This window comes from Zootoca vivipara, chromosome 5 (genome assembly GCF_965207765.1).
Source record: "Zootoca vivipara chromosome 5, rZooViv2.hap1.1, whole genome shotgun sequence".
NCBI classification, from domain to species: domain Eukaryota; kingdom Metazoa; phylum Chordata; class Lepidosauria; order Squamata; family Lacertidae; genus Zootoca; species Zootoca vivipara.
The window spans coordinates 69,075,814-69,102,741 of NC_142588.1; the positions used below are offsets into that span (position 1 = coordinate 69,075,814).

The following is a 26,928-nucleotide window of genomic DNA, read 5'->3' on the forward strand; positions in this document are numbered from 1 at the left end:
TTTTCCTGGTATTTCCCCTTTTTCCCTCTTAAAAGAAAAGACACAACACAATGCTCTTAAAAGTATAAAAGATGTTTACTTACAAGCATCTCGAGGTACAGCACACTCAAGAGGTAGACTTGCTTAGTTAAAAGGTAATATATCCATTGTGAAGTTCACTTATAAGAAGTGAGACTCCATCTCATCTCTCTCTCTAGGCTGGAGGCCTTGAGGGAGAGACTCACTAAGATGTGTGTAGTCCAAGAGGTCTGGTGCAAGAGGGGGAAATGGCTGTTTCCTTCAGAATTTATCTGCCACTTCCTCAACTCATTTGCATGTGAAGGAAGAGGAAACTAGGCTAAGTCATATCCTCCTCCTCAGTCCTCCAAGTGGACTATCTAGGGATTGTTGTGACTTGACTGCACTCAACCCTTTGCATCCCACAAACGCCTTCTCAGGCAATTCACAACATACACAAAAACACACATAAATAACTTTAATCAACCACCCAAGAGTCCCAGCTTGCCACGAAGATCCTGGAACTTCTCTCTTGGCAGGGGCTTTGTTAGGACATCTGCAGTCATCTGGTCAGTGTTGCAGTAACACATTTCAACAAGTCCATCCTCGATCACCTGGCGTATGTAGTGGTACCTGACCCCAATGTGTTTGGTGCGTGCAAGAAACTTTTCACTTTGTGTCAGCTTCATACTGCTCTGATTGTCCTCCATCAAGCTGACAGGTCCCGTCCTTGGCACGCCAAAGTCCTTCAGGAGCTGATCCAGCCAGGGGATCTCTCTGCAAGCTTCCGAAGCCGCAATGTACTCAGATTCTGTGGACGATAAAGCTACACATTTCTGTTTATAGCTGCCCCATGCAATAGCTCCGTCCCCATACATAAAAACATAGCCACTTGTGGATTTATAATCCTTATTGTCCCCAGCCCAATCCGCATCAGTGTACCCAAGCAGTTTAGGGTCTCTGACAGCTGGCAGTTTTAATTTACAGTCCATGGTTCCCTTTAGATAACGAACAACCCTCTTAACTCCAGCCCAATCATGCTCAGTGGGACAACTTACTTTCCTACTTAGGATCCCCACTGCACTTGCCAGGTCAGGTCTGCATGTGGTAACCAAATACAAAAGTTTGCCGATCGCTGACCTGTATTGCGTGTTGTTTGGCAGCAATTCGAACCTTGTTGATTCTTCAAGAAGTCTGTGGCCATCGGTGTCGCAACTGGGTGTGCGTCCTGCATCTGCATGCTTTCAATCAGTTCAGTTATCTTTTGCCTTTGGCTGAGTAAGAACGATCCATCCTCTTCTCTCTCAACTTGAATTCCCAAGTAGTATTTCACTTTTCCTAGTTCCTTGACCTCTACTTCCCTGTTGAGGTGTTTGACTATGTCTTTATAGTCTTTCTCATTTGACGTAGAAATTAAAAGGTCGTCAACAAAGGCTAAAATGTACGAAAACTGTCCATTCCTTTGCTTGGTGTACAAGCACTTATCAGCAGTCCCTTGCTTGTACCCAAGCTGCACCAGCATCTCATGGAGTTTCTGGTTCCAAGCCCTCGCTGCTTGCTTCAAACCATAAAGTCCTTTCTGCAGCTTGCACACTAGATGTGCCTCATTTGGTTTAATGAAACCTTTGGGCTGCTTCATATAAATCTGCTCAGAAATTTCGCCGTGAAGAAAGGCTGTCGCAATGTCAATATGGTAAACTGACATTTGCTTAGATGCTGCAATACTTAAAAGTAGTCTGACACTGCTGTATCGAACTGTCGGTGCAAACACTTGATCGTAATCCTCTCCATACTTCTGGGAAAAACCTTGTGCCACAAGCCTAGCTTTGTAGCGTTGCACCTCCCCTTCTGAACCCTTTTTAACCTTGAACACCCATTTACTTCCAATTGCTTCCTTACCAGGAGGTAGTTCTGTGAGTGTCCAGGTCCTGTTCCGATGAAGTGCATCTATCTCCTCCTGAGCAGCTTTCCTCCAGAGACTGGCTTCATCTGGTGGCATCCTCTCTATCTCTTCCCATTTGGAAGGTTCCTGTGGAGACGCCGACCTTGTAAGGTAGGACAGCCGTAATGGTGGAACACCTCTGTTGGTTCTGGATGAGCGTCTGACCTCTGGTCTTTCGACCGCATCAGCTTCCTCATCCTCCTCCAGCAGTGGCATATCCCCATACAACTGCTCCTCATCATCTTCGTCTCTGGTGCTGCCAGGGGCCTGGACCTCCACGTCTTCTCGGGTGTCACCTATAGGGGGTGCTACGACACTAGAAGTTGGATTAGTACTTTGTATTGGTTCAAAAGGAAAAATCACAAATTCCTCATCCTGTGGCTCCTTGGAACAATCAATGGCAGTGTCCTTTGTATCAACTTTGCCTTGCTCATCGAAGTAAATTACATGCTGCGAACTTGTCTTGCCAGTTTGCAGATCCAAGACTCTATATCCTTTTCCTCCAGAAGCGTACCCAACTAGGATCCCTGCCTTCGCTCTGGAATCAAGTTTGTGTCTGTGCTCCTTGGGCACATGATAGTAGCACAAACTTCCAAATACACGTATATGTGACAAATTTGGGGCTTTTCCATGCCAAAGTTCAAATGGTGTGCGCTCTGCGCCTTTTGTGGGCAGTCTGTTCTGAAGATAGACTGAGCAACGAGCCGCTTCACCCCACAGCCTGTGTGACAAGTTAGCTTCCTTTAGCATGCACCTTGTCATTTCCAAGATGGATCTAAATTTCCTCTCTGCAATTGAGTTTTGTTGGGGTGTGTAGGCAACTGTGGTCACGTGTGATATGCCTTCTCTAGCCATGACGGCCTGCATCTCATGTGAACAAAATTCCCCACCATTATCGGACATTAAAATGGAAGGGGCTCGCTGGAACTTGTTCTTGACCATGTTAAGATAGTCCCTGAACAATTCCACTGTCTCACTCTTCTCCTTGATAAAGTATGCTACGCAGAATCTCGAGAAATCGTCCAAAAATATCAAAATATATTTATTACCTCCTAGAGAAGACACGTTCATTGGTCCACATAGATCTGTATGGACAATGTCCAATACTTTAGTGCTTCTCTTCTCTGCACAACGTGGGAAAGAAGGTTTAGTTGCTTTCTCACTAACACAAGTAATACATTTTGATGTTGGTGTATTTGTGTTGCTTTGCTTTACCTGCAGACCTCTCACAAGATCACCTTTCTGTAGTTCCAGAATAACGTTGGTGTCTCTGTGTCCAAGTCTCTTGTGCCAGAGTTCCAGACTTCCTTCGTCCTTTTGACTTGGTTGCGCCACCTTTGCAGACTGGTTCTGCTGGTTCTCTGAAACATTAAGCTCATATACACCATCCTTTAGTGTGCCTTGAACATAAACTTCATCATGCTTAGTCACAATACATTGTCCTTTTTCAAATGTAATTTTAAAACCTTTCCTGTCCAAACTGGACACGCTGAGTAAGTTGCAATTAAGCTTTGGTGCAAACTTAACTTCAGTTATCTTAGTATTAATTGTTTCATGATCTACGTTGAATTTCAAATTCACAGTTCCTGCACCAATTGCCTTTACAATGTTGCCATCAGCAATATCAATTTCAGAGGTTTCATCCCCATTAATCTCATTAAAATACTCCTTTTCATAACAGAAATGAGAACTCGCTCCACTGTCAAGAATCCACTTATTGCGCTTATTTTCACAATCCTGGGCAGCTAAACTCCTCTCCTGCATCAACATGGTTTGCTCATGACTCCCCTTCTTAACGCCTTGTGGTTTTGAGGGGTGGGATTCAACTTCATCCCCATTTTTACTCTTGCAGTTCCTTGCTATGTGGTTTTTCCCATTGCATTTAAAACAAATTATTTCTCTAGATGTCTCTCTGGACTTTCCAAAATGCTTGGATGCATAGCTGCTATCCTTCCTCCTTGGATTCCTTTCTTGAGAATCAAGGCTATCTCTGCATTCCTCTCTTAAATGGTTGATAAGCTCATTAAAAGTTAAATCCTTTGTGTGATCCATTATACTTTTAAATGGAGCAAACGTAGGTCCCAATGATGCAAGCATAAACGTTACTTTAGTCACATCATCAAAGGCTCTGGGAGTAAGGGCAATTCTTTGAACAATCTCAGAAAATTTCTTAAAATGCTCTGTAAACTCTTCTCTAGAATTCACCTTCAACTTGAGTAACTTATCCAACAAGTATCTATAGGAACTCTCTGTAGATTGTGCATAAATGCGTTCAATGTCCTCTAGGATCTTAGATGCATCATCTTCAAAATTTATCATCGATAGATGCTCATTCCTCAAACTGCTCAAAATTATGTGCTTGGCTTCATCATTTTTAATACTCCAAGCTTCTATCTTGGCTAAAGCTTCTGCATCGGTTCCTGTAGGCTTTTCTTCCTTAATGGCCTGCAGAACACGCCTAGCAGCAAGATAAACTAAAATGCGCTGCTTCCACTGCACAAAATTATTGTCATCCAGCAGCATAAAACTTGGTCTTGCCTCACTATCAAAACTGGAGCTTGCCATCTTAAAACTTCAAAAATTTCCAAAATTCAAAAATCTTTCAAAAATCAAATTCAAAATCTCAAAATCTCAAAAAATATCTTCACTACCTCTGAGCTTTCTCAGTGCTGTAAACTCTGAGGGAGGGGAGGGGTAGTTAATCCCCCAAGCACACTGCAGAACAAAGAGACCATGTGCTCAACCAGGAAATCCTAACTGGAAAAATCCTACAGAGTTCAAAATCACAATCCAAATCAATCCTTCAAAAATACACAAAATACGCAACTCTGGGCCGCAATAACCCTATGTGGGAATGTTCAGGAATGTGGATGAGGAGATATTGTTTAATATATCCTATCCCCGCTTGCGCTAGCAAGCACCAAACTTTAGCAGAGTAAAAACATTCCCCTTTTGCAAAATACACAGCAGAAAAACGTTTGCGCAGGCTTGATTTAAGCCACTAAAATAAAGTGTATTTTCCTGGTATTTCCCCTTTTTCCCTCTTAAAAGAAAAGACACAACACAATGCTCTTAAAAGTATAAAAGATGTTTACTTACAAGCATCTCGAGGTACAGCACACTCAAGAGGTAGACTTGCTTAGTTAAAAGGTAATATATCCATTGTGAAGTTCACTTATAAGAAGTGAGACTCCATCTCATCTCTCTCTCTAGGCTGGAGGCCTTGAGGGAGAGACTCACTAAGATGTGTGTAGTCCAAGAGGTCTGGTCCAAGAGGGGGAAATGGCTGTTTCCTTCAGAATTTATCTGCCACTTCCTCAACTCATTTGCATGTGAAGGAAGAGGAAACTAGGCTTAGTCATATCCTCCTCCTCAGTCCTCCAAGTGGACTATCTAGGGATTGTTGTGACTTGACTGCACTTAACCCTTTGCATCCCACAGTTAGCGGGTGTGTCACTTGCTCAATTAATAACTTAGCTTATGCTTAAAAAAAAGGTAAAGGACCCCTGACAGTTAAGTCCAGTCACGAACGACTCTGGGGTTGCGGCACTCATCTCGCTTTACTGGCCGAGGGAGCCGACGTTTTTCCACAGACAGTTTTTCTGGGTCATGTGGGCAGCATGACTAAGCCGCTTCTGGAGAAACCAGAGCAGCGAATGGAAATGCCTATTTATCTACTTGCACTTTGATATGTTTTGGAACTGCTAGGTTGGCAGGAGCTGGGACTGAGCAACGGGAGCTCACCCTGTCGTGGGGATTCGAACCACCGACCTTCTGATCGGCAAGCCCTACTAGCCTCAGTGGTTTAGACCACAGCGCCACCCACGTCCGCTTATGCTTTGCCATGTATTAAGCCTGTCATGTACCTTCTCATTATTGTAACCTGTAACATGCTTTATGTACCAATCTAATCTGAAAATTAAAGCCTCATGTATTAAGCCTGTCATGTACCTTCTCATTATTGTAACCTGTAACATGCTTTATGTACCAATCTAATCTGAAAATTAAAGCCTCTGGGAGAATGAATTGTGAGTTCAAGTTTTTCATTGGATGGGGAGGGACAGGACAGGCGGGGCCATGTAATGCTGGGGGAGGCCATTTCTCTGCACAGACTGAATTGTTAGGGAAGGAGGAAAGCCTGGTGTTGTCTCCAAGGCAGTTGAAGGACACCAGGAGGCAGGAGCAGATCAAACACTCAAGAAGGAGCACCCAGCTCAAGGCCAAGAGTTATTGCTGGGACAGGCATGCCTCTATTTAAAAGTGTGGTGGGTAGGCAGGGCTGACAGTTGAAATAACTTCAGACTCCTGCGAAGTCTCAGCTCCCTGCTCCTGATCCTGAAATTCTTAACCATGGCTTTGCCCCTGAATTGCATTTAGGGAACATTAAAGCTCCTCTCCTAAGTTGGTTTGATATTTGCTGTATCTCTGGCACTTAAGGGTGTCTGAACTAATTCCTGCTCTTGTTGCCGAGTTTACACTACTGTATATCTGTTTGCTGAAATAAGACTTTGCTTCTTTGCATGCAAGAAAGCACACATGCCATTCTTGAAGAGGAGGAGCAGGGCAAACTCACAATGGAGGAGATTTGGGGAGCATTCAGGGAAAGTTGGGGGGAGATGTTATGTTACACAAGTGGAAATCCTTCTTAGTCAAATGACATCCTTACATTAGTTGCTGCCAAGGCTTATCGTGCAAATTTTGTATTGCTGTTCTGTGTACACAGCAAATTGATAGAAAGAGAGATTATTCATGGGAACATTCTTGTGTATTGTACAGTTTAATCTCTGAATGAGCGGCACTGTTTAAATTATTCAAAATATGAAAGAATTGAAGGTGTCATGTCTGATGGCATGATAGCAGAATGCCACAAGAGTAGACTGTACTGCGTACTGCATTCAAAATACCACCATCCTCAAGGAATGGTTGTGATGGCTGGTTTTTTGTTTATTTTTGTTGTTGTTTTCTCCCCATGTCCAAACATATGAGTTTCCCAGCAACCTCCACCAACTAATACCCTGCATTTTGAAGTTCCAGTTTCATAAAACTCAAAAAGGCATGCTAGCTAATTATTGGTATAATCTACACAACTCAGAGTTTCTGGGTCAAATGTGTAGTTATCAAAGGTTGGACTATGGTGAGAAGTGAGAAAAAATAATAATCCAGAGCTATCCAGTTTGAATAAACATTTGTGATCATGGTGCACTTAATATAATGCTTTAGGGCAGAATCAGAGCATGCATATCCACAAAACATATCCCAATGTGTATGAAAAATATGAGATGCATTGACTTTTTTCTGGACATCAGTCAACCAATTATATATTTAACAATAGTAGTATTGGCATAATACATTAGCATAATGCATAGTAGTATTAGCATAATACTTTATAATACACTCAAAACTCCTTAATCACTAGTCACAGGACAAACTATTCTGATTGTGCAATATAAATTAAATATACATGGATCAGTATTCTAAATATTAGTACCAGGAGGTTAACTTTTCTGGATGTTGTGAGTAAAATGGAGAACAGGCCATTAAAAGTCTAGCATAGAGTAGCCAACGGGATTCGCTTTAGCTGTTGTGGAATACAACTCCCATCGTCCCTGTCAATTGACCACGCTGGCTGGGGTTGATGGAAGTTGGTAGTCCCAAATACCAGGAAGGTACTATATTAGTTACCTTTCTGTTAGGAATTCAAGTTTGGATAAAAAATACTTCAGATATCAAGCACTGTTTTCAAGTCATCTGCAGGCGTCAAGTGACTTCTGGGTCAGTCATTGGATAGGAACATATCACTGGGGAAAACCCACCTCATTCACACCATAAAGCACATTCAATTTGCATTTAAAGAAAATGGCTTCCCCTCCCCTGAAAAATAAAATAAATTTCTGTAGTTTTGTTCAGGGTACCGGGAATTTTAGCTTTGGGAGTGCTTTCAATGTGTGGTGCAGATGTGACCTGGGTTTTCTCTATTTTACATAGATTCATCGCATAATTTGGTATTTCCAATCCAGAAGGCACAATGTTCGCCAACCATTAGATGAAAGGAAGGAATGTTGAAAGCCACCCAGGGTGTATCCAATGAAAATCCCAAGCTATGTTCCAGCAATCCAGTATGGTTCATAAGAGCAGAGGCCTTATGAAGGCAAAGTTTTGGCTGATAAATTCCAACCTTCCCTGCCACCCCCATTGCCTAATCAGTCGACTGTGGAAGAATCTCTTCCTTTCCCTTGCCTTCTCTCCCCCACAAAGCCTGCTTTTGCTATTGCACTTCTTTCTCTCCATCACTTTCTCTCCTGTATTGCATGCATTGCACATCTTTTTTTCTCTTTTCTTTTGTTTTTGTGAGTGTGCGTATACACACATTGCCTCTTGCTATCTCTTTGGCTGTCTGTTTCTCTTGCTGCCTCATGCTTCCCTGTCTGTCTCCTCTCTCTTTCCCAAGGCTGATGCACGCACTTTTTGTGACAAGATTTCACCAGCACAGATGAAATATAAGATAGTTTTTCATGCATTCTTATTACTGCTTGATATTCTGTTCTGATTTGTTGTCATCATGTAACTGAATAAATTACTGTAAAAGGCTGAAGATAATAATGGTCATGTCTGCAATAGAAGTACTGGTAATTAGCTTTGATTTTTATTTTTGATCTTTTTTGTAATTTTATGCAATCTGCCCAGGCACCTGCATCAAATTGGCATGTTTAGAAACATGTGGTCTCTTTCACAGATTGGAGTCCCAAGTACAGTATACTAAATGTTTATTTGCATCTTAGATGCAGATTTTTTAAAAAATGCAGTTGGAGGGGGGACTGATAATTAACAGGATTCTTCTTCTGCAGCTAGTGGGGGGGGGGAGAATCTGCTATTGGGAGATTTCCCTCAAAACCAGGAGGGATTTTTTCTTGGGATCACAGAATGAGTGGTAAGGGCTAAATTCCCCTCTTCATGCCTGCCCTGATCCTCTTAATTCACTTATATGTGCACGCACACACACAAATGCAACTTGCATTTTAAAGAACCTGCATTTTAAATGCAAGGATGCATTTAACAGCACATCACAACACAGATGCACCATGCTTTGATGCATGGTGGGCTAGATGAGGGCCAATATGCTGAAGCTGAATCCTGACAAGATAGGAGGCCTCGTGAATGGATTGTTCTTGTGCCTGGGAACTGGGCAATTTGCCTGTTCTGAAGGAGCAAGTACGCAGCCTGGGGGTTGCTCATTGAGCCATCATTGTCCCTGGGGACCCAAATGACTGGTGACCAGGAATGCCCTTTACCAGCCATTCCTGGACAGGAATAGCTTTTCCACAGTGATCCAAACCTCAGTGGTAGATTTGTAATTCCACGCGGGGGTGCCCTTTAGGCTGAAGCTGCAGTGTTTAGGTTACTGAGTGGAGCTACGTGACATCACTTATAAAAGGACTGCACTGACTGCCAATTTGCTACTGAGATAAGTTTAAAGTTCTTTTGCTAGCTTCTAAAGCTCTGAACATTGTGGAACTACACTATCTGAAGGAACGGCTTCTCCCATGTAGACTTGCCTGTTTGCTGAGATCTTCAGATAAGTCTTCCTTGGTAGCTTGCTGAGATTCATCTTACAACAACCTGGAGGAGAGCCCCTTCTTTTGTGGTGCAGAGCTTTTGGAACAACTTCCCCTCTGAAATAAGGCATACATAAACTGAGTTTTTGACGCTTGCTAAATACTGTACTTATTTATGCACCCAGCCATTTACCCTTACACACCAGAATGCTCCACACATCAAAGATGTGTGGGAAAGTATTCAATTTCAATTTCAACACCTTTATTGGCATATATATATATAATATAAAAACAAAGACAAAACATACAACACATATAGGTCATTAGTATAAATAGTCACTCTACATCATACAGAAATAATGGAGAGCAGGAGGAGGGAAAGGCACACAAGGGATCCTCAGCTGTCATTGTTGAAGGCTAGATGTATTGATTTTAATTACATAAATTCTGGACAAGTAGTGGGCCATAATTCTGGTAATTTCGGGGAAGTCATCCCTCAACAAGAGCTGGACCACTGTTTCCTTGTTGGGGAGGGTTCCAGGTCTCGTAAAGGATAGAGGGGGGCCAAAGTTGAAAAAATTGGAAAGGGGACAGTCCAGAATCATGTGAGCCATGTGAGAATCATGTGTGGGAAAGTAAAAACAGACCAGGTTTTTCATTTAAAGATAATGCATTGCAATTTCAAAAAAGAAAAGAATGAACCCATAAACTATGGATTTCTTGTAAATATCCTATTTTTTCAGAATTGTGTCTGCAAGGGTAAAAGCCACTGTTCTTGTGATGCGATCAAAGGCAGTAAGGTAAGAGGTTGTATATTTATTTTTATTTTTACAAAAGTACCGTACATAATAATTAATATTTGCATAATACTTTTGAGAGTTCAAGTGCTTCTCATACATTATATGATTGTAAGCCTCAGAGCAAACCTGTAAGGTAAGCCAGTACTGTATTATTATTCTCATGGCGAACTAAATAAACTGGTGGTAGCAGCAACATTTTGATATTTCAATCACTGGGCATCATTTCAGAAACGTATTGCAGAAAGAGTTCGAAACTCTGATTTGTGCATTCAGATCTGTAGTACAGTATTCCTGACAAATCAGCTGACTTAGAAGCATAAAGAAAGCTGAGAAAATTCTGTGTGCACAAAACAGTAGTGTGCCCCCTCCAGTGGCACATGTTAGAATAGCATGATATGAGAGAAAATAAAAATTAACTGGCAACTATATTTATGGGCTAACAAGTTTAGGGGCTTAGTAGGACCAATAGTATGACTAAGCAATGTTGACTTCGTGTTTCATTTTGCTTTTTAACTTGTTCATAAACGGCTAGAGATAGGGATGAGCAGTGAGGTGGACAAGTTTTCTCATGATACTGATGGTGGTTTAAAAAAGGGATTGCGAATAGCTTCAGAATGAGCTTTCCAAGCTAAGTGAATGGGAATTAAAATGTCAAATGCAATTCGGTGTAAACAAGTGTAAAGGGATGTACATTGGGGTAAAAAAATAAATAAATCATAATTTTACATATTCATTCATGGGGTCTGAACTGGCAGTGATTGATCAGGAGCAAGAAAATTCTTCTTCACACAGTGTGTAGTTAAACTATGGAATTCTCTCCCCAAAGATGCAGTGATGGCCACCAACTTGGATGGCTTTAAAAGACGGTTAGTCAGATTCATGGAGGCAGCATACCTCTGAATACCAGTTCTGGAAACCACAGGACAGGAGAGAGTGCTGTTACGCTCAGGTCCTGCTTGCAAGCTTCCCACCAGCATCTTGTTGGCCACTGCGAGCACAAGATGCTGGATGAAATGGACTACTAGCCTGATTTAGCAGGTTTTTCTTATGTTTTTACGGATAAAGATATTGGGTAGCATCTGATATTGCATGAATTGGGTGCCATTCATGACACACAACTTTCCATTCCTCTCCTCTCTCCATGCACCTCCAAAATTAATGTTGAGGGTGCATTGTGGTTGGGAGCAGCTGCAAAGGAGAGGAATGGGAAGCTCCATTGTGGAGGTCTGCTGGGCAAGCAGAACAGCACCATTGAGTGCAGCCTATTATTTTATTGACCCTGATTAAATTGATCAATTTTTGTTTATACTGTCACTGTAGCCTATACTATTACGCTAGTTATCATCATTACACCTTGCAGAAAAAAAGTTTAAAAACATTTAAGTAAAATATATAAATGTAATGGTTCTGATGTTTGAGAAATTCTTATAAATCAGTGCTTTCCCAGCTTCCTCAGCTTAGTTCTCAAGTGCAACATCAAACATAAAGTGGGATGTTGATGCCTGAATGTTCTTAGTGTAATTGAGTCTATACTGATGGGAAGGCATGTGAAGATCTGTAATGAATTTGCAGGAGAAATGACAACGGTGCAAGCAAAGTCTACACAGATTGTGTATTGCAGGGTGAAAAGGGCTTTCCTGGTTTCCCTGGTCCACCTGGTCAGATGGGTTTCCCTGGTCCAGAGGGTCCTCCTGGGCCACAAGGTCCCAAGGTATGTTGTGCTCCCTGGTGCATACTGGGTGCTGCAGTGTATGGAGGTGACAAATGTGAAACAGAGAACAATACTGAAAAAGTAAATGACACCTGCGAGCTTACAGTTTAGTCCCTCTCCCTGACTGACACCATGCCCTTTGAGAAACTAGGTGTGGGCCGTAAATCAAACTCCATAAGTAGTTAAGTAAAATTGATTTGTCTGATCACAAGCTGCGACAGCAAACTGCAAAAGTCCAATATGCTTTCATTGAATTATTTCATCCATTCTCTAGTTCTTTCAATGCTGCCTGATTAAACAGCAAAGATGCTACTTCATTTGTGAAACAGAAGTTAAATAAGGGAGCAATTCTATAGCAAGATCTGTTGGGATGAGCAGAGGTAAAATGGGGAGAGAGTTAATCTGGCGAAAAGAGAGGTGTAACTCAAGCACTATTTTTAAAGCCTTGTTTTCCCTCTATCAGGCTTAAGCTGGCTCAGTCAACAGAAGACCTGCTCCCAGATTGAGTTTAGATCTGGAGCACTTTATCCTGACTTAATTTACACCAGCCTGCTTTACAACAACTTCTTGTGTATAGGATTGCTCCCTTAGATGGCAATCCTAAGCGCCACTGTATTCTATAGGACCTATTTCTCAGCAGACATGTTTAGGATTGCCCTGTACACTGGCATATTTCAGCACAGTCCAGCGAAGGTTAAGCCTTTTGAAATCCTGTTGATTTCAACATGAGAGTTTTAACAACATATTACACTTTTCCATTGACTAGTGAGATTTAAAAGGGCTTGATGACTATGTGGCGGGCATTGCTGGGAACAGAGCAGGAAGCCTCAACACATACCCAGTCTATGGGCATTCACTAGGCTGCATAATTTCTATGGATATGCAAAATATTTCCATGTACCTCTGCTCATGGTTGGAAAACCTGCTTTTCACATAAACATCTATGTGCATTCTGTTCTTGTGCATTGTGTACAGTTAATGACTGAACCCATTTTAAAGCCTCTTGATTGAAAAAAAGAGAACTAGCCATTTTCAAAATTGAGATAAAATGATTATATACGGATAGAGAGTGTGTGTTTTATGAGGATCATGAATATTGTATTTTATATTTTTTTCTATGCTATTATTTTCTTTTGATATATTGCCTTTTATTAAGAGTTTGGATTTTATTGCTTAATATGTTAAAAACCTCTAATAAAATTTTATATACAGTAAAAGAAAAAGAAAGAGAGAGAGAACTAGCACATCCTGTGTAATGAAAATTCTATTATTTTGCTGGTCCGTTTTTTATTGCTATATATTTGCCCCAAGAGATAGGTAAGAAATAATTATTTTAGACCTTTACAGAAAAATATTTTGTGCTTCCCATTCTATTGCTGTTATTATTATGGCTGTATGTTTGCTAAAGTTATTTTTTTCCTTAATGGAGAATATTCATTGTGGGGCGTGTGAAGTAGCAGTCACTGGAGTTGGATTGGTTTTTGCCTGTTACTTGAATTCTTTTAATCATTAGACTAGAGTATAACAGATATCAAACACCAGGAGAACAGATTGTGTCTTTGGACCTTCTACAAAAAGACAGGAATTCCAGTATAATTAATTATTGTTTCCTTTGCCTTCTAGGGTTTTCCAGGGCCAGGGGGCTTTGTTGGGCCTAAAGGTTCAAGGGTTCGTATTTTGTTCAGTAATATATTAACTTGCAGTGTTCAGAACAGCAACAATTCTCAGTTTTCTAAAAATGATGGATATGATCTCAGTGGGGATATGATGTGCTTTTTTGGGAGAAGTAATCATGTTTCTGTGTGTGCTGTGGGTTAAACCACAGAGCCTAGGGCTTTCCGATCAGAAGGTTGGCAGTTCGAATCCCCGTGACGGGGTGAGCTCCCATTGTTTGGTCCCAGCTCCTGCCAACCTAGCAGTTCGAAAGCAGGTCAAGTGCAAGTAGATAAATAGGTACCGCTCCGCTGGGAAGGTAAACAGCGTTTCCATGCGCTGCTCTGGTTCACCAGAAGTGGCTTAGTCATGCTGGCCACATGACCCGGAAGCTGTACGCCGGCTCCCTCGGCCTATAAAGAGAGATGAGCGCCGCAACCCCAGAGTCGTCCGCAACTGGACCTTACGGTCCGGGGTACCTTTACCTTTACCTATGTGCTTGCACACTTTTCAAAACATATGCATTTCTTTGTTTTATGTGATAGTATACTTTTATATGGTAACATACGCTGAATGTAGGATTGCACATGTGAATATTATGGTGAATAAATGGTACTAACAACTGTTTCCCTAACAGAAATACTTAATCCTGAATCAATGTGTGCAACAGCTTTTTAAAACTACAGGCAATGTCGACAAACACAGTACTGTATTTACTAATACTGGGTACTTTCAAAATAGCAACTGCACGTGAAATAAACAACTTACTAAAAAGAAGCATGTACAATTATTTCTAAGATGTAAATCCTACTCCTTAAAAGTCATACCACCCATCTCTAGGTTCATTTATTTCTTAAATCATGAAAGCAATGTCCAGTGTCCCATATTCTTCAAATATACAGTAGTTTTAAATAGCCAGTGCACTACCAGTAACTCAAAGTTCAGGTACAGCATAAAAAAATAATAATAAAGGCTTTTATAAATGAATTTCCTCATGCTTGGCTAAATGACAGATCCTACAGCATTCCGGTGATGCAAATAATAATATGGTATAAACAATGTCATGAATGCCATTTGTTAAGCAAGTTAATGGAAACTAAGCAGAAGGAGAGATCAATACATTTGCTGTCCTGGGGTTGTTTTAGTCTTCTAGGTAGATTGAGACTTACTTGTGTAATGGTACTTCTTCTAGCTTTAGCACAGTCTGTTCTTTTGGACCCTTGAACAATTACAACCCCACAACTTTAGAAAATAATAGGCTTGTTTTATTAAAAAAACAGCCTATTGACTGATTTCTTTCTGTGTTTCTTCTTATCATGTGTTTCTTCTTAGGGTTTGCCAGGAGTCCCTGGTTATTCAGGTCCCCCAGGCCTTCCAGTAAGTACAACAAAACTTAATCAAGCAGCTTCAAGTATATTGAAGTTACTGATGCTAATAAACCTTTAAGATAATGAAGGCAATAATCATCTCAAAGGTTTATTAGTATGTGCGCTATTACTGAGGCACAATGGTATTCAGTTTTAATAAACCAGCTGCCCATACAGTCAAAAGGCTATTACGAGTAAGTTTGCACTAATAGCTACCTTGGCAATGTTCTAACTACTTTTAGGGTGAAGCAGGAAATGCAGGTGCTCCAGGACGTCCAGGTATACCAGGTTGCAATGGGACAAAGGTAAGAATGAAGCAAGAACCAATAGTGGACCACCTGTAAGAGAAAGAGTTGGTAAAGCATCATCCTGTGACACTTTATCCCTAGAATAAGGAGCCTGGGGGAGGTGTGTGCATGTGTAGCTAGAGAGCACATTTCTTGGGACCCATTATGTTTTCTCCTTCCTCTCTTTGTCAGCTTCTCGCTCACTGTCTCTCTGTTTTCCAGGGTGAGCAGGGATTCCCAGGATTCCCAGGGCAAGGAGGGCTCCCAGGGTTACCAGTAAGTTTCAATTTATGATAGTCAAGTGTGCCTTATGTGGAGCTTTCTCATTCCAGGGGTTCAAAGCACCACATACTAACTGACTGGGAAAATCCTGAGGAGAGAGGCCGGGAAATGTGTTGCAAACTATCAAATGGAAGCTTGTAGTAAAGGACAAACTAACACAGCAAGTACTTGTGTCCCAAGCTTGGGCCATTGAATAGATAGGGGGTTGCCTTTTATCATTAAAGCCACACAATATCATGCTGTTCTACTCTGATGGTCTTCTGGAAAGTCATTGTTGCTACACAACAAACCAATAAGATACTTTTAGGTATCTTCTGTTATCATTCTTAACTTAGTTTGGGCATCAGTTTCCAAATTGTAAACAGCCCAATTCCCACATTCTTTTGATTTCAGTGTTTCAATACTGTTTCATTCTATATTCAAGTGACAATAAGAGAAAACACTCTATTAAAAACATAGTTTATGAAAATATCAAAATTTTATTATGTTTGATAATTTCCAATAGTAATATCAGCAAGTTTGGCTCTTATCTTTCCTTTTTCTGTGATCCTGCTATTTCCACCTATATTTGACTAGAGTTGTAAGTACTTTGAAATTTTAAATACATTACTGTACTTGATTTGTAGAGCTCCATTGAAGAATTTACCTGCATAAGTTTCTAATATGAGATCTGAAGCATTTATAATGTGATGTGTGTCTGTCTCTCCCTTCCCTCTACCTAGGGTCCTAAAGGAATCAAAGGAGAAAAAGTAAGTTAACTTGTTAAAAGCAGGTCAAAATAAAAATAGTTCTATGACCTAAGAAACACAGGAAATGCAGTTCTGCTCATTTGTTCTCTATAGGAATCTTTCAGTTCTAAATTACTTGTCTTTTTTTCTAAAGCAGAACTGAAGCATTAGGAAATTTGTACAGAGCAATGTGCAGTTGATTTATAACTTCCACTTCCTTTAGTTCAGTCATTGTCTTCCTAGCTTTATTTTGTCACTGTGTACATTTTTTGCAATGTTTTATCAATCTTTATATAATTGTAGCAGTAGTTATATGCAGGGCGTTGCCCATGTTTATGTGTTTTTGTGTGCATTGATATAAACACTTGAGAAAATTCAACTTGATATGATAAAAAACACCAACTTGATATAATTGTAGTGATAATGCTTATGTCAGGGGGTTGTTGTGGCTACTCTCAAGTAAAGACACTCCAGTCTGCACTGTCTTTAAGGATTTTATTGTGCAGAGATAACATAAAACATGACTGCCTAGTCTGATTCAGAACCCGACAATGTCTCCCGCCTGCTCTTCGGCCAGCATAAAAGCCTTTGCACCCCAAAACGCTGCCCCTTTGCCCTACGTATGGGCGCACGCCTCAATTCAGACGCCAGAAGGAGAGGTTTCCCCCCTTGCTGGCTGGGGCGGCACCTGGACTCGTTGAGCCCCTCATCTGCTGACTCTCGCCCAGAGCAGTGCCAGGGCTTAGACACCTCACTGAGCCCTCTCTCCAACCCTCTCCAGTCCTCATTCCCTCCTCCCGGCTCGCTGCTTGTGCTGTCCCTGGGCGAAGTGCTGGTCAGGATGGGGGTGGGGAGGCTCCCTGTACGGATTCCCCCTTATGTAGGGTATCTTACCAATGTGCAGGAGTGCATGTGCTTATCAGTAAAGCAGAATATAGGAAGAATTTTGTGCAATCATTCATATGATCACATCAATATTGCTTTTCCCCCAAGAGTTTTATAAATGCACATCAGTAAAGCAGATGGGGAAAAAGGTTTGTAAAGCTAGCTGAAGGAACTTAAAATTGCAGCAACAATGCAAGCTCCAAATCTATAATTAATTATACGAATTATCCGGGTTAAATCAGAATTCCAGTGTTTTGGGAGCCAGAGGAACAATGAAAAAAATGGGAGAAATTTTTTGATGTGTTGAATACAGACAATGTGTAAACCACTTCTAATTTTTCTATTAGTAGCAATTCTTTCGACCATATCACAGGGCTACAAGGCATCCTCAGGTTTTTCTATAAATATTTGGTTCCATAAATAATGTTTATTCTCATTCTGAGAAATTGACTCATAAATTAATGTGTATCTTTGGGTACAGCTAAACCTATGGATTCTGCCTCCATTTGGCAGTAATCTGTTAGTTATATGACAGGCTAATCATGGGGATGGGAAGTCCCAATGAAATAGGGCTTTGTTTGGTATTGATAACATTTGAGTTGTATCCCCCCCCCCGTATCAGATCTGTGTTTGTTACAACATCTAATTCATTTTGTAGTCTCTTCAGAATGTACTTTATTTTATGAGATGATGGCTGTGAACCCTAGTGTTCGTTTTGGTACAGTTTTTTTAAAATAAAATAAAATTCAAATTTCTTACTAGATTTTTATTTTAACTTCATAATAAAGCCTCGAAAATAAAAAGGGGAATGGGACAAATCCTCTCATCCCCAGTTTTGAACTGTACTGCAAGGCATTTTCTTGAATTTTCTTGCCATTATTAAAAGATCATATCAAAATATATTCTGTTTGCTGCATTTATTTTGATGCTGTCTGGCAGCCCACCCCCTTCAACCCTGACAGGCTGGTCTATTGTTCCACCTGTCAAAAGAAAGGGGGGGGGAGAATAACATTAAATAAAATGGACTAACTCATTTCACCTCTCTCTCTTGTTTAATTCTCCAAGGGATGTTCCGCAAGAGGGTATGACCAGGGTTATAGTTCCCAAGGTGATCCTGGATTGCCAGGAATACCTGGATTTCAGGTAAGCCTGAAAACATTCTATTTTGAACAATAAATAGATGACTGTTGAGGTCCCTTCCACCCTAAAAGTTTGTGTGTGACACCCAACAAGGTCCATCCACCAGTAGAATGGACTTCCATTCTTGCAGTGGGTGTTCCACTTCGTCTCCTTTCCACTGCAGCTCCTCACACACCCTGAAAATTTGCTCCCAAGGGTTGTGGGTCACATTCTGGAACAAATGTGGGGAAGTCCTGTTGCATGTGCAGAATTCCAATCACAGCATGTTGACTATCATCCTATCATATTATGGTTCTGTGAAAAAGTCTTTCAGATGTGCATAAATATATATTCAGTTTAGTGGGATTGCAAATACACGAATCTGTAGTTTGAGATAGGGCAGTATAATAATACAAGTTATGAAGCAAAACTCTGCCCAGGACCTACAGTATTGTGAAGTTTATTTTCTCCTTTTATACGTTTCCGAGCACAATTCAAAGTGTTCGTGCTGACCTTTAAAGCTCTAAACGGCCTCAGTCCTGTATACCTGAAGGAGCGTCTCCACCCCCATCATTCAGCCTGGACTGAGATCCAGCGCCAAGGGCCTTCTGGCGGTTCCCTCCCTGCGAGAAGCAAAGCTACAGGGAACCAGAGGCAGAGGGCCTTCTCGGTAGTGGCACCTGCCCTGTGGAACGCGCTCCCATCGGAGGTCAAGGAGATAAAAAACTACCTGACATTTAGAAAACACCTAAGGGCAGCCCTGTTTAGGCAAGTTTTTAATGTATTCTGGTATTTGTTGGAAGCCGCCCAGAGTGGTGGGGGAAACCCAGTCAGATGGGCAGGGTATAAATAAATTAATTAATATAATAATAATAATAATAATAATAATAATAAATTAATAATAATAAAGTCCCTAGTGAAGAATTCCCTGGATCTTTTTTTTGCAGAGGGGGGCATTCCTATGCTTGTCTACCCATTTCTGCTAACATATGTGCTAAATTAAGTGATTAAATGTGGAAGTTTGAAAACTGCCCAGTTTCCTCCATTAGTGGCTAAAAGTATACAGGCTTTTATGGACAGGAATGTAGCAGACCATAGAGGTGACAATCAAAATATTTAATAGTGGAATCCTATGCATGTTTATTCAGTAGCAGAATGGGAATAACTCAATAGGACTTATGAGTAGGAGTGGGCTGTTTGTCCTGTTTCTTCAGTGTGATCTGCAAGGCTGAAAATCTGAAGCTCCTTGGACAGGGCTTGGGCTGCAACCTAAGGGAGTGAGAGAAGCCTAAAAACAAAGAAACAAAACCAATAATGGGAGCATTATTTTTATTTCTTGTTGATGTAAAGGGTGATCCAGGACCTCGAGGAGTACCAGGGCTAATAGGGCCAGAGGGCCCTCCAGGCTTTCCGGTAAGTAGAAAACCTGAATTTCCATGTTGATTAAAAATTGGTATTATTCAAAGGGCACATAAGACATAAGTTGCAATGTTCTGATGTTGGAGAAAATTTGCTCAGTGGCATGCAAAACATTCTGGCATCACTAGGTAGCCCCAGGAACTAGCCTTGAATACATATCCTTTGATATTTTTATTGTGCTTGATTATTCAAGATTCAATTTTCATAAATCTGCTTTGGTGCAATTTTGAAATGTAAATGCCCTTTTCTGAATTTGTTCATACTTATAGTAAGTTACAAGTAAGTATTATCATTTAAGCAGCTCTTTAATTATTTTGTCCCTGTTTTTTTATGGCAAAGTGGTTGATGTTTCTTCCATAAAGCATTTCAGGCAAAATGTGTAATGTGTTTATCTGTACTTTTAGGGAGCACTAGGAAGACCAGGACTTCCAGGGCCAAAGGTATTTTCAGAATTGCAGTAGCAACACTGCTGAATTGCCCTTACTACCATTTTCCATTTCTATCATTAATTGGGGCTTTCAAAACATTTGTTAAAGATATTTTGGCTTTGTTTGCAGGGACTTATGGGTGTTAAAGTCATTGGTGCCAAAGGATTAAAGGTAAAAAAAAGCACATAACTATGCATACATCTCCCTGCTCCCCCCCCCACACAAAATAACTGATTATTTTTGTTTTTCTGCCAGGTGAGGGCATATCAGTAGCATGCAATAAATTCTGTTTCTCTAGGGCACTTTAAGTCTTGATCTTATTAAGAGTATAGCTATCTTCCTTGTGTTCTTACAGTTGCCAAATGAATTCTCAAAAACTAGATTGGCTATTTCACTTCCCTTCAGGCCTGCTATAGGTGCTCTGTTCTCACAGTAGGGTCTATGTTACTCTTACAGATAAGTGCCAGCTGTCTTAGTCTGCTGTACCTACCTTTGATTCAGCTGACAAGTGTTGTATCTGGGAAACACAAACTATTGCTGGGCCAAAGTATTGGACCAATTTTTTTTGCGGCATTCCTTGGACCATAGCTGCCAAGTTATCCCTTTTTTACAGGGATTTTCCCTTATGCTGAATAGGCTTCCTCGCGAGAAAAGCGAAAACTTGGCATCTATGCCTTGGACTGAATGCTTTGTGGGAATAATCCCATTCCATGAACGCTGCTGCATTCGTCAGGATTGTCGAACTGCTACATGAAGCAATGGCAAGGGGATTTTTGTGGCAAACTTGTCTTTAAAAGCAAGTTCTACCCCCTGCCCTAAAGAAAAGTAATTGGCATGCCCTGCTGAAGTTGTTGAATTTCACCTTGAATATGAATATTTGAAAGGCAGTAATATTTGATCTAGCTTAGGGGTAACACAAAAGGCTGTGGTGATATTGTAGAGAGCAATCACTAAAATAGCTGGCTACTTCAGAGTATAATGAAGAAACAATTTTTGAGAAATTAAACTGTTGTTGGTTAACAGTCTGTGAGCAGCCCTTTGCTTGAAAGTGTCAGCCTTCCTAATGTGCCTTATATTATAATGTAAAATGCAGAATTAGACCTAAAATGAAATATCAGGGTTGTTTTTAATGACAAAATCAAACAGCAAAGCATCCTGTAAGAAAGAAAGGGTATAAAAAGAAGAATCTCAGAACTTCTGGTATGTTATATGCTCAGGACAGGAGTTGGAGATAAGAGTCTTGGCTAGAAGGGCTACATCTCGAACCCAAGAATTTCAGCCTCGTATCTTTTTGCCAAATTATTTTACTGGTCAACATGCCATTTTAAGCTAGCATATTGTTATGACTAGTACATGACTTAGATAATGCAGAATATTCGAGCTGAATTTTTTAATTAGATTGAGTCTGCTTCAGTGGATTTTGTTTGTAACAAATATCCATTAATGCTAAATGCATTGGGGTTTGTTTGTTTGTTTTGCTGTTTTTATTATATAATTGCAATGTTACACAAATAATGCTTTACCAAACAGATTCAGCCGTTGTCTGCAAATACATGCCTGAAAAGTGAGCTTTTCCTGTAGAAAGATAAGCACCCATTTTCAATAGATCTTTTATGCCTTCCTGAAGTCATATATGCTGTATGCAATCCCTGGTTGCTGGACAGAGGCGGTAATCATTCCAATCCATAAAAAGGGTCCTATGGCAGATCCAGCAAGCTACAGACCCATTAGGCTTCTTTCTATCCCCAGCAAATTGTACGCCAAACATCTCCACACTAAATTAATTGATATATACTGTATGCTAATTTTGCCTTTAGAGCATATTTTTTAAACCTCCCCTCTTCTATTGTGAGCACATTTTATAACCCCTGGTATTTGGCATGTGCCATCCTAGCTGCCATAAACATACAGTACAGTGGAACCTTGGTTTATGAACACCTCGGTTTACGAATTTTCGGTTTACGAACGCCGCGGACCCATCTGGAACTGATTAAATCACTTTTCATTACTTTCAATGGGAAAGTTCGCTTCAGTTTATGAACGCTTCAGTTTATGAACAGACTTCCGGAACCAATTACACCCATGCTTCAGGTTAAGTACACTTCAGGTTGAGTACTCTGCGGACCCGCCTGGAACGGATTAATCCACTTTCCATTACTTTCAATGGGAAAGTTCGCTTCAGTTTATGAATGCTTCAGTTTATGAACAGACTTCCGGAACCAATTGTGTCCATAAACCGAGGTACCACTGTATATGAAATAGATCTTTTGATTTTTCTTTTTTACCACAGGGTGACAATGGACTAATGGGCCCCCCAGGACCAACTGGAACAGTTATCGTTACCCTAACTGGAGCAGAAAATATGACGGTAGCAGTATAATACTGTTAATGACCATTAATATAATAAGCATTCTGTACAGTTGTTCATCTTTCTCTGTGTATGAGTCCAATCAGGGGAAAGGGTGGAGTATAAAGTATATATTAATATTATATAAATTTTATGAAAAGATAAATAAAGTTTATATAGATTTATTTTAAATCAAGTGTACATATATAGATTTTTCTACCGAAGTGTACAACACTTCTACCTATTTTCTGTCGGATCCCTAAATTCCATTAGCAACCATTCAGTTCGTATCTTTGCTTGTTCCTATGACTCGGTTAAAATATATCTCTTTTGTAAGTACCATCTTTGTTCTTGGGTTCACTGAGTAAAATACTATTGTTATTTTTGTGACAGGAATTGAAAGGAAATAAAGGAGATATGGGTTCTCCGGGACTCCCTGGGCCCCCTGGAGATTCAGTAAGTGGTACTGAATTAGCATTTCTTACTTCAGAAGCTAGATAATAAAACTTTTTAAAGAAATAACATATATTTGAAAGCTGCTGACGTGACCGTATATATATATATATATATGTACACTTCGTTCAACATATTTAATCAATATATAAATACATTTGCTTACATCACCTCAACCTGGGGGTCATGGAATAAAATACAACTTGGATGTAGAATGCTGTGAAATGATGGCATCGCCTTCGATATTCTGAGCTACACTTCATAGCGGTGGCCTTAATTCGGAAATAGCTACTTTTAAATATATATTATTATAAATGTTAAAAATCAGGCCTGTGCAGAAGGGGAGGGCAGCCGGGTACACTTGCCCTGGGCCTCAGAGGCCTAAGAAGCCCTGGGGAGTGGGGGCGCCAGTGGCCTGCCAAACAGCTGACCAGGGACTCCCTCACCGGGCCTCAGACAAACTCTGCACTGGCCTGCTAAAAATATAAAACAGTATGAGTTGTGCATTCAGTGTAGCAACATAAATCTAAAGGATGTGTGTTGATTGGTAGATCTGTGTTTTAGGGCTCACCTGGTGGTTTTCAAAGTGCAAAAGGAGATCCAGGAGAGGCAGGACCTCAGGTTTGTAACTTTCCCGTCCTCTTTTTCCAACTGATAGATTTATTTTTTTAAAAAGAGCGGGTTCTCCATTCATGGAGAGCACGTGTTGCGCAAGGGTTAACAAGCCATCTCCTGGGTTGCTGGACAGATTAGTCTAGATGGCCACAGGGTGATTGGGCATTCTTGTTGCTGGGGTAAAAGGTATGTTGCAAGTTAATGATTGACAGCCATAGCCGTTATAAACTCCTGCGTGCAGCTTCTGGTTTCACTTTTGCCAAGAGCAACGGATCTCCCGCCCACCCGCCCTCTTTAAGGGTCTTTTGCTTTTGACATTGCTATGGCTGTTATGGGGTTCCCTGCTTTGGGGCAGGGGCCTGGTAGGAATTTTGTCCATTTGACTGATAGGCTGTTGCCATTTGGTTTTTGCCTACTGCGTAGCAAATCGTCACAATTTGTAAGGTTGGAGGTTAGGCACTGGTTAAAATTGATTGGTGGAGGGGTATGGAAAGGCTGGGCCTACCCCTCAAAATTGCTGCTGCTTATAGAGGTATTCCGTTAAAGGAATCCTGGGGCTCGACGGGCTCTTGTCCATACCCCCGCAAGGGGCTAGGGCCATACAAGAGCAAGAGCCTCAGGGAACATTCGGGGAGAGGTGAACGGCCTGCCACACAGCTCCATCCTCTTTCAGGGGATGTTTACCTACTGACTTCCCTAGATGGCTAGGGATGTCAGATCTGTCCCAGGGCGGGGGACAGATGGTTGAACCAACGCCTAAGCAACCACTCACATTTGGTTGTATTTTAAATAAAGTTGTGGCCAAAATAATGCCAAAAACCTTAAAACTTAAATTGCTGTGTGATGGGGGGGGGGTGTCTTGTGACCTCGACATGCAACTACCTAGTGTTGCAGATCTTTCTTTTGTCTTCTTGAAAAGTTAACAGTACATTTATAGTCTGAAAATACATTTTGTGATGAGCAAACCCATACTGCCGTTGAGGAAATGATTAATACAAATACAGCCTGAGTCCATTGGATCTTTAGTTCCATATATCCAGCTTTATTAAACCCAGTTTTATTAGAATCATATACTGTAAATAGGAAAATAATAATATTATTAGCATATTTTGTTTAACAACAACAACAACAAAGTATTAAAAAGTGGTTTGTTTTTGTTTGTTTGTTTGTTTGTTTAATTAGGGTAGACCTGGAAAGGATGGAACTCCTGGTCCACCTGGCTTGCTGGTAACAAAGAATTTTTAAAAATGTTTTGTGTCAATGTACATTAGTGGTCATGGTCTGGGCTGGACAGGATGAAGGCTATTGTCTATTGGCAAAATAAATGGTAGTCTATATTTTACTCTCCAGCATCATTAAAGTGGCTCAATACAGGAATTGGATAGCTTCTGGAGAAGAGCAGAGTAAGGGGCAGAATGGCTGAAGAGCTACACCTGCGCAAACTTTAATGTGTCCCCAGAAACCTCCTATAACAGGGTAGGAAAACAGGGGCCCTCCAGGTATTGTTGGACTACAACTCCCGTCATCCCCAACCATTGGGAGTTGGAGTTCAAAAACAACTTGAGGGCCACAGGTTCCCCACCCCAGTCCTATATTGATCCAGTGATTTTGAGTGGTCAGTTCATGGAAGAGGGACACAGACCAGAAGCTAGACAATAACCTGAATCTTCATGCAGCTTTTGGGCACAAAGGTTGCTTTAAATGTATATTGGTGCTGGAAAGAACTGTGTTTTTGGACGCAGCTAGATTGGTAAAGAAAAAGTGTTTGATATGTGTTGTGTATGTGATATAACATTGTGATACCAGATGGCGCTGTGGAGCCCCATCTTTCCCTATCAGGTTTCCCTGTATGAGTTTACAACACGTTTAACTGAATTGCTTCTTTGACGTGTCTAGATCCAGCCTTTACGTACAATTTAATTTCCTGCAGGGAGAAAAAGGAGAACAGGGTTTGCCAGGAAGACCTGGAAAAGTTGGGCCCAAGGTAAAAGCTCTTGATTTCATTTTTGTCTGCTGCCTTTTGCTTCCCTTATCAATTCCAATAACTTGGAATTAAAAGTATCTTACTAATTCAGCAAAAACAAAATACAATTTTAATGAACAGTAAATTTCTAAAGCAATAGTTATTTTATATTTTCTTTAAAAGTATTTCTATCATGAGTCAAAAACCAGTAGACTATGAATGAGTCATGACTCTGCTGGTACATTCTGTACTTGGTTTACAAATGGATTCCTTATTCTAGTGTTTATGACGTTTGTAAATAGCAAGTACTCTGATAGGACAAAGGGTCGCAAGAATGTCCTTGCAGGGTTTGACTAGTGGTAGCTGATGGTAGGGCAGAAGGAAGAGAGGTCAACAGTAGGCAGAGCCAGAGCCAAGGACAGGAAGAGCCAACTAATTCTTTTGCCTCACCCTCTTTCCTGCTGAGTTCTACCATGGCAATGATGAGCTAAAGCGGGGGGGGGGGGGGAGGTAATAGCCAGTGCCACTCCTTAGACTGGTTGTAAGAAGGAAGGCAAGTGGGAGCTCATTGGCGGCAAACTGAGATTGGTGGGGCAATGCCCCATTTGTTCTAATGAACCAGTCTCAAGAGGACAATAGGTAAGACCTTGCAGAGTTTGGTCCCCAGAAGCATGATGGGGATAAAAAAAAACCACCCCTGAATATCTGACTAGGCCTACATCATGGAAGACATGGTTGACCCCTAGTCAATGGTTACATACCTAGAATAAGAACAAATAAACTTTGGCCCTGCAGATATTTCTGAACTACAACTCCCATCAAACCTAACCATTGGCCATGCTGACTGGGGCTAATGGGAGTTTGAATCCAGCAACATCTGGAGGGTCACAGGATGCTCAGCTCTAACCTAGGCAAAAGAATAATCAAGCCAGAAAATTTTAGACATTTTAAGCTTTTTTTAAATGAACTTTCTAGCTAACTTGCTAACTGTTTTTAACATGTAGACTAAGTGGCCACTAATCTATATCCACCGTAGTCAATAGGTTTCAGAATTCCATTGGATTTGAGAAATTATCATGTTTCTTATATTTATTTCTGTTTTCTAATCTAGGGACAGAAAGGTGAAATCGGCAACAAAGGAATGCGGGGTCCAGTAAGTGCAAATTCCATTTGTCTTTGTATTTCACTTTAATATCATAAAATTAATAGACAGTGCCCACTTTTAAAGTGCTTGTCAGTGCTGGATAGCAAGAATTTGTCCAGAATGTATAATTTATTGTTAGAATGGCATCTGAAAGATGAGCAAACAAAATCGGTTATGATTGATTGGGCCAAGGATTTGGGTCATAATGTAATGATGTCGGACTGGGAAAAATTGT

General features: G+C 40.7%; 1 protein-coding gene across 5 annotated transcripts in view; it reads left to right on the forward strand.

Moving 5' to 3' along the window:
* Positions 1 to 26,928, forward strand: part of COL4A3 (collagen type IV alpha 3 chain) — a 74,866-nt gene that overhangs the window by 16,717 nt on the left and 31,221 nt on the right. Inside the window, exons 1-18 of one of the 5 annotated variants that reach the window (XM_060274537.2) lie at positions 7,846 to 8,055; positions 10,236 to 10,292; positions 11,914 to 12,003; positions 13,627 to 13,671; positions 14,989 to 15,033; positions 15,266 to 15,328; positions 15,533 to 15,586; positions 16,315 to 16,341; positions 18,271 to 18,348; positions 19,675 to 19,737; positions 20,148 to 20,183; positions 20,301 to 20,342; positions 22,462 to 22,539; positions 22,912 to 22,974; positions 23,536 to 23,592; positions 24,769 to 24,813; positions 25,517 to 25,570; positions 26,661 to 26,702. In XM_060274537.2, the coding sequence (XP_060130520.2) occupies positions 7,996 to 8,055; positions 10,236 to 10,292; positions 11,914 to 12,003; positions 13,627 to 13,671; positions 14,989 to 15,033; positions 15,266 to 15,328; positions 15,533 to 15,586; positions 16,315 to 16,341; positions 18,271 to 18,348; positions 19,675 to 19,737; positions 20,148 to 20,183; positions 20,301 to 20,342; positions 22,462 to 22,539; positions 22,912 to 22,974; positions 23,536 to 23,592; positions 24,769 to 24,813; positions 25,517 to 25,570; positions 26,661 to 26,702 (999 nt within the window). In that variant the 5' untranslated portion in view covers positions 7,846 to 7,995. Of the gene's footprint in view, positions 1 to 7,845; positions 8,056 to 8,674; positions 10,293 to 11,913; positions 12,004 to 13,626; positions 13,672 to 14,988; positions 15,034 to 15,265; positions 15,329 to 15,532; positions 15,587 to 16,314; positions 16,342 to 18,270; positions 18,349 to 19,674; positions 19,738 to 20,147; positions 20,184 to 20,300; positions 20,343 to 22,461; positions 22,540 to 22,911; positions 22,975 to 23,535; positions 23,593 to 24,768; positions 24,814 to 25,516; positions 25,571 to 26,660; positions 26,703 to 26,928 lie in introns of those variants that run through there. The other 4 variants (XM_035132893.3, XM_088669024.1, XM_088669025.1 and 1 more) reach the window with 4 other exon arrangements.